This window comes from Narcine bancroftii, chromosome 4 (assembly GCF_036971445.1).
Source record: "Narcine bancroftii isolate sNarBan1 chromosome 4, sNarBan1.hap1, whole genome shotgun sequence".
Lineage (NCBI taxonomy): Eukaryota > Metazoa > Chordata > Chondrichthyes > Torpediniformes > Narcinidae > Narcine > Narcine bancroftii.
Genome location: NC_091472.1, coordinates 250,399,494 through 250,412,892, shown reverse-complemented (window position 1 = coordinate 250,412,892; position 13,399 = coordinate 250,399,494). Strand labels below are relative to the sequence as shown.

The window sequence follows — 13,399 nt, the reverse complement described above, 5'->3', positions numbered from 1 at the left end:
GAGGCATTTGCACAGATACATGAATAGGCAGGGAATAGAGGGACACAGATCATGTGTGGGCAGAACAGGAGAGCATAATACAGTTAAGACTAAGTTTTTAAGGACTAAAATTAGGAAGCCTGTTTTGCCAAATGGAAATTGGAACATGCATTGGATGTGAAGACAAATCAGGATATTGTTGTTCATTGGCTTGTCAAGGGATGTTGAGTATGCACTGGGAATTTGAATTGAGGTGAAAATTAGTTATTATATAATAAAAGCAAAAAGGTGAATAACCTGATCCTATTCCAATGTTCCTTAGATACCTTTTGGGGAATAAAAACCATTTTCAATTGTAGACACATTCCTTCATTGAAATTTTTGTGTGAGAATAATGCCTCGGGTTTGTTCAATGAGCATTAAGAAAGAAATCTATATATTTCTTCAGAATTGGTACCTTGAATGCTCCTCAAAAATAAAATAATAACTTCATATCAAAGTTGCCATAATATGCCCAGTCTCCAAATTGAAAGAAAACTATATTTCACCCATATTAAAAACACCTTATAAAGATTTCATATCTTGGAGATTCTGCAAGATCACTCCACTACACCTAAATCAAAAGATCCACTCTGATCAAAGGTTTTGTCAATGAAACAGATGCTAAATTTCTCTATTAATTTTACAAAATGCAGCAACATATCTAATTTTTGAAAAGATCTATTAACTACCTCCATACATTTGCCCTAAAAACAAAATCTCATAGATTAGATTCATGGAATTATATAGTACAGAATCAGGCCCTTCAGCCAGTCATCTATGGCGACCAAGATGCCTCACTAACCTAATCCCATTTGTTTGTATTTGGTCCATATACCTCCAAACATTTTATATTCATGTACCTGTCAAAATGTTTTTTTAATATTGGAATTTTACCTGCTTTGACCAACTCCTCTTCTATGCCACCTTGTCCAAATATACCCATTACCCTCAGTATGGATAAACTTGCCACTCAGATCCCTTTTGAATCTTTCCCTCTCATCTTAAAACAATGTCCTGAGGTATTACACTCATCTACCTTGGGAAAATGACTGTGACAATCCACCTGATATATCCATAATTTTATAAACCTATTTGAAGGTCACACATCAGGCTTCTTTGCTCAGAGAAAAAATGCCCAGTCTATCCAATTTTCATTATAACTCAACTCTCCACTCCAGGCAATGCCCTTGTGAAACTTTTTTATAGACAATAGACAATAGACAATAGGAGCTGGAGTAAGCCCTTCGGCCCGTCGAGCCAGCACCGCCATTTTACAGATCATGGCTGATCAGTACCCCTTTCCAGCCTTATCCCACTGAACTCCTTTGCCCACTAGAGTCTTATCTATCTCTCTTTTGAACATAATCAGCGAATCTGCCTCTACCACCCTCTGTGGCAGAGCATTCCACAGATTCACACTTCTCTGGGTAAAAAAATGTTTTCTCATCTCCGTCCTAAAGGGCCTACCCTGTATTCTTAAACTATGCCCTCTAGTCCTCGTCTCCCCCATCATTGGGAACAAGTAATCCGACTTCACCCTGTCTATCCCCCTGATAATTTTGTATACCTCAATCATGTCCCCCCTCATCCTTCTAAACTCCATCGGATACAAGTCCAGTTTTTCTAGCCTTTCAGCATATGTCAACCCCGCCATCCCTGGAACTAACCTTGTAAATCTGCGCTGCACACCCTCTATAGCTAGTATGTCCTTCCTCAAAATTGGAGACCAGAACTGGACGCAAGAACTCTCTTGTTTAATCACATCCTTCCTTGTGCATGGTGACCAGGACCATGCACAATACTCCACATGTGTGCTTTAACAATGTTTTGTTGAACTAATGTCACATAAAACTCTGGACTAAAATCCCATTACCATTTTATCTTAAGAACAAGAAAGAAATTGTAAAAATCATCGATGCTGGAAATAGGAACTTAAAAACAAAAAATGCTTGAAACATTTAGCAGGTCAGGTAGTACCTGTGGAAAGGGCAACTGCTAATGTTTCTATGTCAAAAATGGGAAAGAGAAAACATTAGTTTAAGCTGCAGTAAGAGTTGGGGGTGGAATACATTGGACAAAGGGAATATCTGTTAGGTGAGGCTATGGTTCCCTCTGGGATTAATAATGGTGGATAGCTTACTGGTAGCAGAGAGAGAGTGATTATATAGACAAAAGAGTCTGAAATGTTACAAAATACAGGGCTGTGCCACATGCCCATCAGATCAGGCTTTGTTAAACAGAACCAATCTCACAGATAGATGGCTTATAGTATGTGGCAGGCTGCGCCATAGGAAAACACAGGCACAATTCTGTTGGGGGCAACACAGTTTATTCCACTCACATAAATATCTAGTTGGCTGCTAGCTGTGCTTACTGTGATCCCAGGGAAGAAAGAGAGAGCACACGGTCGGGACCTCGGCTTTATACCATGGTGGTCAGATGTCATTAGGCAGGGTGCCATGTCTCTAGGCCACCTGTTGGCCGAGTGATGTACTGCAGCGTATCATCACATTCACCCTCCTTTAAAAAAATCATGGTATTGCTCACAAGTCCAGGCGTAATGTTGGTTTCTGCACCCTCTGGGACCTCCTAGGGAGGGTGCGTGGTTTGGGTTGGGGGGGTTGGTTGTTTAGCTGGGTGTTGTGGGTCTACAGTCTCCAGCCCCAATGCAATCAGAGCGCCTAGAAATGAATCAATGGCAGCACTTCTCAATGATGCTATGACCAGAATGCCTGGAACTAGACCCCCAGGCCCCTGGCACACGCATGCACTTCAGCCACTGGAGACATTGTTTCCTGAACTACGCTCTGGAGACAATGGAAGAGCAGACCAGGAGTCACAAAGGAAATAGTTCTTGTCAAAATGGTGAAATGGGAGGTGAAAGGCATGCTCTGGTGGTAGAATTCTTTTGAAGTTGGTCAAAGTTATAAGATGATCCATTGATTGTGGAGGCGGATGGTGTGGAAGGTGATGAGCAGGGTGGTTCCATAATTGCCTTGTCTAGGAGGAGAGGGGGGGATGAAAGCAGATGTGTAAGAAATAGTTGAAATGTAGTCAGTGCTCTGTCAGCATTGATAGATGGGCAATCATATTGCAGGAATATGGAGGATATATCAATTGCGCCAGTGTGTTAAATCTCATCATTGGAGTAAGTACGGTGGAGATAGAGGAGCTGGGAAAATGGAATGGAGTTTGTACAGGAGGCAAGATAGGAGGATGATTGTGAGAGTCTTTAGGATATATTTATTCCTCATATTTTCCCTGAGAAGTAGTTGTAGAGATTCAAACAGGGAAAGGAAGAGCCTGAGAGGAACCATGTGAAATGTAGATGATAATCTCCACCCTTCTTTCACTTATGCATGGTCCATCTCTGGCTCTTACTTGGAAATCACAAACTTATTGATATACAATATATATATATATATATATATATATATATAGTAATGTCTGTAAGTCCTGCATGTAAGCAACTATAACAAATGTTTGTTTTGTAGGTGTGGCACATAAAAATAATCCAATTAGTCAACGGAAAATTACAGAAGAGGGTGGCATGGATGTACTTCTTTATTTGCTTTTTTCTACACGTTCTCCTCAAGTTCAGGTATCAGTCAAGAATTAGTACAATTGCAAGATTGCATTTTCTTGCATTAACTGGAGCAGAAAGAGAAGAAAAATGTCTTCTTACCAACTTCTTTGTATGCTTAGATTATTGCATATATGGCTCTCTTAGCAGGAGGCACAACGCTTTTACAACACCAGTGAACCAGGTTAGAATCTGTAAGGAATTTGTACGTTCTCCCTGTGACCTGAGAGGGTTTTCTCCAGATGCCCTGAATTCCTCCCATCCTTCAAAATGCATGGGGTTGGTAGATTAATTGGGTGTATTTGGTCGGCATGGGTTTCATGGGCCAGAAGGGTCTTCTATCATGCTCTATCATTAAAATTTAAAAATTTACATGCCAAACATCAGATTTTTAAGATGATGCTGTTTTGAACTGCTCTTGTTGTATCAGGAGAAAATATCAGTAGTTTTCACTTAAATCAGATGTTGTTTGTATGAAGACTAAGAATAAAATACAGAATCAGAAGAGATCAATATGAAGCAATAAACTTCAATTGTCAGTTTAGCACAAATATGATATAAGGGGTTCAACTTACCTAAGTTTAAGGCAGTGTTACGAGCCCAGAGGACCTCAAAACCCAGCAGCAATAGATGTTCACCAAGACAAGTGGTTACTTAAACAAAAGTTGCTTTTAATTATCTTTAAACATGAAAACAGAATCAAACTTTAACTTATTAGTATTAACTTAACTAACCTAACTTAATCCCCTTCTAATTCTAAGCGCACGTGTATGTAATTTTAGAAAAGTTCTTTGATTCACAGTCCAATCTCCTCATTCCTCCAAGTTCACTCATTGCAGGCAATTCTTATACTGTGCACAGAATTTAACATTTATGAAGTTAACCAGGCTTTGGTGCTTGAAAGATAAATGGTTACCGTGCAGGAAGGTTCTTGTTGGTTTTCAGAGAGAGATTTGTTGTTCCTGATTTGTTGTTCCTGGACACAAACTGATCCCTTTAATCAGCCACATCAGTGTCTGGCTGAAGAAACTTGCTTGCCCCATCAAGGTTTTCCAGATGATAATCTCTTTTTTTCAGGTCACCACAGAGTTCATTTTTATTTCCCTTATTTCAAGTGAAACATTAGGCAGCCATTCCTCTCCTCTTGCATGAGCCACAAGGGCTTTGACCAGGCTAAACTAAGCACTCACAGCCCGTCTTTCAAATGGGGTTTTTCCACAAGCTTGCTAGCTTGCCCTGTTCCAGTCCCTGCTACTGATGCTGGCTGTAGCACTGTAGAACTAATCTTTCTCTCTCTCAGTGAAAAAGCTGTTCAACTTTCTCTGCTTGCAAAAACCACATGACCCTCTTAGAACAGCAAGCTGCACTCCCAGACAGCGTGCGGCTCTGAACTTCTCCTCTGATCTCTTTCATCTGTTGCTTTTCAAAAGAACAATTCACTCATGAAGTCTCTTGGGCACCCTCCAAAGTCTTTGCCACCCTTGCTGGTGAACAGAGTTCCAGTATTTTAAATGAGGTGTATTTGAAGTATTTATATGTAACCTACACTAAAGAAAAACCTGCCCCAATTTATCTCCCTAAAAACATATCTACATACAATACAAACACAACATAATCTGTCACAGTAGGTACACAGATCTATTTAATTTTTCAGTGGAGTAGCCAATGTCAAATTAAGTCAAATCAAGTCAAAGTTATTGTCATCTGATTGTACAAATATAACTTGATGAAACAGCATTCTCCAGTCCTCGGTAAAAAACATGCAGACACACAACCAGACATATTACACATACAAATAAACAATGCAGGACAGGTAATTCATCTATACAAATAAATAAATAAATATTGCTTTGTACATATGAGAGTCTCAGTTGTTTAGTGTGAGCAAGTCCTTTGACTGTTCAGCATTCTCACTGCCCATGGGAAGAAGCTGTTCCTCAGCCTGTAGGTGCGAGCTCTAATATTCTCTTCCCCAATGGGAGCAGCTGAAACATGCTGTGTGCAGGGAGGAAGGGGTCCTTAATTATTTTGCACACCCTCTTCAGACAACAATCCTAGTAGATCACATTGATGGGGAAGAGAGTGAGGGGAAGGGAGACTCCAGTGATCCTCTCTGCCACTCCTATGGTCCTGTGGATTGACCTCCAATCCACTTCTCTGCGGCAACTGTACCACACTGTGTTGCATCCAGCCAGGACACTCTTGATGTTGCTGCTGTAGAAAGTTGATATAATGGTGGTCGGTAACCTTGCATTCTTCAGTCTTCTCAGGAAGTGCTGTCACAGTTTTGCTTTCCTGGCAAGTGAGGAGATGTTGAGTTTTCACAATAGATCATATGTTAAGAGAACTCCAAGGAACATGGTGCTCTCTTCACTCTCTACTCCAGAGTGATTGATTTGTAGTGGAGTGTGGTTGTTCCTGGTGTCCACCATCATCTCCTTCATCTTGTACACGCTGAGACACAGGGTGTTACTCTCACACCATTTCACGAGATTTTCCACCTCTTCTTTATAGTGTTGCTCATTATAGTTGCTGATGAGGCCAACTACTGTTGTGTCATCTACATACTTGATGACACTGTTGTAACTGGAACTGGCAATGCATTCGTGGGTCAGTAGAGTGAACAGGAGTGGGCTGAGCGCACAGCCCTGAGGTGCGCCAATGCTCAGCGTGATGGTGTTCAATGTTCTACTACCGACTTGGACAGACTGTGGTCTTTCTGTTACAAACTCCAGGTTACCGAGAGGGGTGTTGAGTTCCAGCCAGGATCTACAGAGGATTATTGACACATTGGATAACTCATTTTATTTAGTGGTTCTGAAATGAGTGTTGTATTTCAATATTAAAGTGAGGCATCTATGTTCAATTAACCCAACTCAAATTAATTTACTTGAACCAGAAATTCCTATTATAAAGCTCTGATTGTTACTTTTACTTTTCAAGCAGCCATCTGGCATTCCTTAAAAGAAAACCATCCAAAAAGAGCCAAGAACTAGGAAAATGTTTTACAATTTGAGAAGTCTGAAATAGAAAGCACCAAAGGCATTAACATTCTGCTGCATATTGTCCACTCCCTCCTGTACATCCTTATCCTTTGTGGATGTAATCCTGGACCTCTGCATTGTTTGAAATTCATTTAGCCTGTCAGGCGTACCTTGACTAACTCCTACAAGTTAATTAGTTTATCCTTCATCGTACCAAGCTTTAAGTTTGTTGTACTTATTTTGAAGAACAAAGAATTCACCCACAGCAAGAGTTGGCTATCAAAGACATTCATAGGTATTCATCTGTTTTGGGATGAATGGCCACGTCAAGTTTAATTCCTCATAAACATTTTGCAGGAGTTCATTTGGTAGTTAACACCAAAAGGAGGAGTCTGTAAGAAATTTGTGAAGTATGATCAGTTGTTATAATATGAAAATCATTCATTTTCTCAAAATTTAATGCAGTCATAATTATGGAATACATCCTCTGCTTCAATTACCTAGTTTTATTTGAGAATAACTGTAGCTACATATATAGATTGATCACAGCTTTGAAATAGTGCAATTGAAGTGGGAACAAGATTTTCTTTATTTCAACATGTTGAAATTCTCATGTCTAAGGTTTTGCCACAGTTAACTTACATGATGTTTAATGCAGACTGCTGCCTCAATTTGAATGTTAGTCAGAGGCCAGTTCTCTTTAGTAACTGTTTGAGAGGTTTTTTTTTTCAGTTTATTTTCATATATCTGATTAAGATTAATTTTTTGCAAGACATGGGAAAAACTACACTATGTTAGAGTAGAGGGAAATTTCAGGATAATATTTCTTAAATCTGAAAGGAAGAGCCTATAATTTCATCTGTAAGTCCATTTATCTGTACTAAACAGCTATTTTCACATTCTATCATTTACACATAATATGTAATATTAACAATTTTCAAATCTTTACTTTCCTGGGCTTTGCTTAGCAAATGGTTATGATGTGTTTTTGTATTGTTAGGCAGTAGTTTAATTAAATATAAAAATATGCCAAGTAAACTTCCCATAAATAATTAAATTAAGTGGAGTAATTAAAAAAATATTAATTGCAGTAACTACCAAATAACATAGCATTTTATTTTTGTGCATAGGTCGAAGTAATCTATAGCTTGGCTTGCATTGTGTTGGGAAATAATGAACTACTGAAGTTGTTAAAGGAGAAACAAGGCCTGACCTATAAGACTGTATTGAAACATATTAAACCTAATGATAAAGTAAGTTGTAGTAATTGGTATAATGTAAATATTTTTTGTAAGATTATGGACATTTTTGCATGATTCTCTTGGGAAAGAATGGAGTGGATATTCCACAACATTTGTCATGTTAAATTAATTATCTTATTTGTATTGTCATGTTTTAATATGGAAAATACTTGTAAAATAATTTTTATTTGCATAGTGTTAAAGGTTTGCTGCAAATTAAACAAAACAGTAACTGATATAAGAAACAGGACCTAAACTGTAGAGATTGGATCGGTCCCAAGTTAACTCCCTAGATTTTGCTTTGATACCTGACCTTAGTTAAATTGCTAGCGCAATGACACATCGTTTAATTTCAGACTTCTTCGTAGAGAAGAAAAAGAAAGTCTGATTAGTTGTTGAGAATAACTCCCTCTGTCAATATGCATAAATGACACAAAAATAGAATACAAACTTACCTAGGATATCTACAATTCTAGAATAAACCTTTTACTGTCTAGAGTGATAAATAAAAGTGGTCACTTAATGTTTCACTTGCCCTACTCCTGTATAAGGGACTACTATATATCCAAATGACTATATAAGGAGAACAATTTGTAAAAGATTAAATATAATCATTCATATAAAATAAAATATATTTGTAGAGTTTGAATTAAATTCACGTTCCTTTTTTTTTAAAATGGCACCCCTGGAAAAACAGAAGGAACTAGTGATCATTTCTTTACTAGTTCATCAGCCTTGACTCAAATTAAAAAGTGTGCAGCATTTCAATGGTGACACATATATTTCATAGGGTGTCATGTATCAGTATAGCTTTTATAACAGATTAAATAGATTTTAGATGCATATTTCCTTAATGTAACCAAAAGAAAATTCTTCACTTTTTGAACATGTTTTTCTGTAATCAGCAACATTCATTGCAGTTATTGTTTATCTGTCAAATTTCAGGATGTTTTTTTAAAAGCAGGAGGAGCTTTAGCCCTCTTTGCTTTCAATAATCCAAAACAACAGCTTATGATACGTGAATCTGGAGGCATTCATATGTCGGAGTACCAAAATTTTCTGCATACTAGAAAGGAGGTGGATCAGGCCAATGCTGCATTCCAGGTATTCTTCCGGTGGATCTACCCATAAAGACAACCAAATTAACATAACCCCATTATCAGTGGCATGGTTAGCATAGCAGTTAGCACAACACCTTTACAGTGCCAGCGATCAGGACCAGAATGGGGTTCATGTCATGTAAGGAGTTTGTATGTTTTCCCCGTGTCTGTGTGGGTGTTTTCCAGGGTCTCTGGTTTCCTCCCACTGTTCAAAAGGTACCGGTTAATAGGGTGTAAATTAGACGGGACAGACTCATGGGCCAAAATCACCTGTTATTGTGCTGTGTGTCTAAATTTAATTTTTTTTTAAAATCTCTACAATCTAAAAACTTCTATCCAGAATTTACCAACTACATTAGAGTCATGGAGTCGCATTACACAGAAATGGACCATTCATCCCACTACATCCTGTTGTCTGTTGTACCTACTAACACTAATCCATTTGCCCACATTAGGTCCATAGTCCCATGATCACTGAAGAACCAGGTTCAGGCCCATCCCTGGGTCCCAAGCTCAGACTGTCCCTGTTGCCTTATCTTGTTCCCTGTTGCCTTATCTTGTTCCCTGTTACCCCAGTCAAGACGATATCTATTGTCCCAGGCCCAGACCATTACTGGATGAAGATTATTTGGTGATATCTAAAGTGCATGAAAGTAGGAAAATGTGGTATTAGTTATTGAAAAGGACACCTGCAGTTCATGCAGGACACACTTGTGATTTTGCCCTTCCAACAGAATAACTCTGCACAATGAATTCAGCAACATATGGCACTAATTGGCAGGACAACGACTCATCAGGGCTATTTACACATCAAAATCTTGCAAAATTGTGTTTTCAGATTGCTGTTCAACACCTAGGCTTTTATTACTTGCCTTTTATAACTCTTGAACATTTACTTTCAATTCATAAGAATAAGATTTTGCCAGTATTTCGAATTAATACCTGATTAATTATCTGAATACTGCCATTGGTGATCTGGTAGGATCACCTCCAGAGCTGAAAGAGGAGAGAGATGAATAAGGAATTCAGCAGAAAGGAGTAACAGCTAAAATTGGAAGGGGGAGGGGTTGTAATGTGCAAAGGTCATATTGCAGCAGTCTATTAGGGAACAAAATTATTATATTAATTTTACTGAGAAGCAATGTCTGAGATGCCTTTGCTCATCAAGCTAGGTCACCTTTCATAGTCACAATTAATATTTTCCCACCACATATGTCTGCGATGGTCAAGATGATCACAATCCTGAATAGTGAGGTCTTTTCAATTAATTACATATTATAATTGCAGTTTATAATTGCAGTGCACCATTGCATTATGAAACTTATCAAAATCCTCTGTCCACTCTGTTTCCCCACTTCAGAGCAGAGCAAGAGGGTGCTAGATTTTACTCCTATAATACGTTTCCTCTGAGCAAACAGTGTTATCATTCTGCATCCACGTTAGCATATATCACTTATATTCTTGCAGGGTTTATTTTGTTAGCATCAGTGATTTTTTTTTCTATTAGTGAATTTGAAGTGTCTTTTATTGCAAATGGTAATACTCCTGGTGGCCTTAGCTCGAATGAAAAGAAGTGTATTGGTTTCATTAGGAAGCAATCTAATTAATGAAGGATGAGACACTACTCTCCAGACATCTAGTGGGCTATATTTTCTGAATTTAAAACATTTTTAAATACATTTTATTACTGAAATAATGATTTAATGTGCTATTTGAGACAAACCCCAAGTTCAAACAATTAAATATTTACAATGTAAAATATTGATACTGTAAAGATTAATAATAAATTAATAGCAGCTTTAGATAGGGAAAGACTATATGTAAATAAAAATGGCAAAACCTACATTAAGAAAAAATAAAAGGTTGGATAAAATTAAAAATGACCAGTGTGGTAAACCACTGTTATGCTAAGATTGACTGCTGCCGGATGGACACGCCTCCTGAGACCGATCCTACCCATAGCCCTCCTTTCCATATGCCTTGATTAGTCAATTAGGTTGATGGTGTTCCAGTCTATAGTTAATAAAAGCCTGTCAGTTTCACAACTTCAGACTTTTGTGATTATTGATGGTGCATCAACAGTTAGCCTATTGTTGTATAAAATACATGTCAAGATATCAAATAATAATTTATATCTTTTCAAATTGACACAGATAATAATACTAGCAAAAGTGATTGTAGATATGGATGAGGTCACATTAACAGCCAGAGGCATTGTAACTTTAGTTAATCTTCTGAAGTCAAAGAAGTCATCCACAATCATTGCAGTTGGTAAGATACATATTATACTAATCATATAATGATTAGTTTTTAAAATGTTCATTGCACACCTTAGTTATCAATAATCTAGTTAGTGGCATTTTAGATAATTCTCAATTTTTTTAAAGTATTCAAATGTGCAACAGATTTCATTAAAATTATTTTCCAGTAATCACAACATCCTTCTGAACTATTTGAAACATGCATTTTTTTTACATTAACACTACTATTTTCATCTATATAGTCCACTCTTCTTATGGAGCACAGCTTATTTTGCATGACTGAAAATATCATGCAGTACAAACAATAAGGTTTCATTACCTCATTCTTTGAGCATCTGTTGTCAGTTAAGAGTGATGATCTGATGGTCATGTTTACCTTTTAAGGGATGGATTACAAAGGGTAATGAAATCCAGAATTCAATTCACCCATTATCTCACAATTCATTAATCACTGCAAATATCTGTCACTTTTATGATCCTATGGTATCATTCCCATAAGGATTCTTTCTTCTCTAATGTTACTTTAAAAAAAACCAAGAAATTGAATAAGAAAAAGGAATAAAAATATATCATAAGTAAAAGACTAACAAGTCTAGCAATTGTGGGCCTCTTGAAAGGAGATTGGGAAATTTATCATTGGGGATAAGGAAATGGCAGAGGAATTAAACAAATACATTCTGCATGTCTTCACAGAAGACACAAGTCACATCCCAGAAATACAAAGAGAATGCAGAGAGAAAGTATAAGAAATTAGAATTAGTAAAGAAATATTGCAAAAGAAATTAATAAGCCTGATAACTGATAAATCCCAAGGACCAGAGATTCAACATCTCAGAGATATCGAGATAGATTACACTGGACAACAATTTTTTTCAAAAAGTTTATATCCTGAAAAAAATTGGGGATCATGATATGTGATCTATCCTTCTAGACAAGCCTACAATGTGGGACTTTGTCGAAGTGTTTAGTAAAGTACATGTGGACGACAACCACCTCCCTGGCCTTATCAGTTCTCTTTGTCACCTCTTCAAAACCCTACATCAAATTTGTGATACATGACCTTCTATACATAAAGCCATGCTGACCTATTATTAATTGGTTCTTGTTTTTCCAAATGCTGGTAGATTCTGTCCCTCAGAATAACCTTCAATAACCTTTGCACCAATGATGTTAGGCTTCCTGGTTTTAGTTTCCTGACATGTTCTTGCAGCCTTCTTAAATATTAAAAAATACTTTTTCCATCAATACTCTCCTTTGCTACCCTCAAGATATTGAATTTTCTTCAGTGTAATGCAATTAAAAATTGGATTTTGTTACCATCCTTAATAATCACAATCTGTCATTGCTTGACTCCCATGTCCCTCCCACCACTAGGCACAGAACAAAGTAATAAAATATTAAAAATATCATAAGTTCTCAGAATGAAGAAATTTCCATCAATTGCACTTATTTACTTACCCAGAGAGTATGAACCCAAGCTGTCTATTCTGTCCTCAAAATACAAATGGCCCCAGTTTTCTCCTCCACCCCAGAAACCAATCTGGTTGTGCTCCTTCTGTCATAGGCAGATAATATTTAGCATTCTTTGCAGTGCTATCTATAATTGTAGTTATTAATTTTTGATGATCCCTTAAGTTCATCTGAACATTTTTTTTTCCAAAATGTTTTATTGTTTAAACATGTTTTGCTTGTCTTTTCACTTCAGCATAAATGATTGAATTTATTCTGATATTTAATGGTTGTTCTTGCAGGTCAACTGATCTCTTCTCTTACTCAGACTCAAGCAGGTATTACCGATGCCATGATTACAATGGGAGCAGTGGAAAACCTTTGTCCACATTTATTTGCTGAGAGGGAAGAGGTAAAGGAAACACAAATGGAACTAAAGACTTTATAATTCAACATGTTACTCCATTGACATTAATGCTACAAAGAATAAGATGCCTTTTTTTGTATGTTTCATTACTTGAGGAATGATGTACTGGCTTTGGAGGTAGTGTAGAGGAGTTCACTAGGTTGATTCCAGGGATGAAGGGGTTGGCCTATGAGGAGAGAGATCTGGGACTGTACTCACTGGAATTTAGAAGAATGAGAGGGGATCTCATAGAAACATATAAAATTATGAAAGGCACTGCAGATGTTCATGTTTTACTAACAATAAGATTGAGGAAGGTAAGTTGTTTCCATTGGTAGGGGAGACCAGAACTAG

At 37.3% G+C, this 13,399-nt stretch overlaps 1 protein-coding gene across 3 annotated transcripts in view; it reads left to right on the top strand.

Annotated features, from left to right (window-relative positions):
• Positions 1–13,399, top strand: part of ankar (ankyrin and armadillo repeat containing) — a 109,413-nt gene that overhangs the window by 82,658 nt on the left and 13,356 nt on the right. For all 3 annotated transcript variants that reach the window (XM_069934716.1, XM_069934718.1, XM_069934717.1), the window contains 5 exons: positions 3,516–3,622; positions 7,719–7,841; positions 8,775–8,933; positions 11,083–11,200; positions 12,942–13,051. In XM_069934716.1, coding sequence (XP_069790817.1) covers positions 3,516–3,622; positions 7,719–7,841; positions 8,775–8,933; positions 11,083–11,200; positions 12,942–13,051 — 617 coding nt within the window. The remainder of the gene's footprint in view (positions 1–3,515; positions 3,623–7,718; positions 7,842–8,774; positions 8,934–11,082; positions 11,201–12,941; positions 13,052–13,399) is intronic.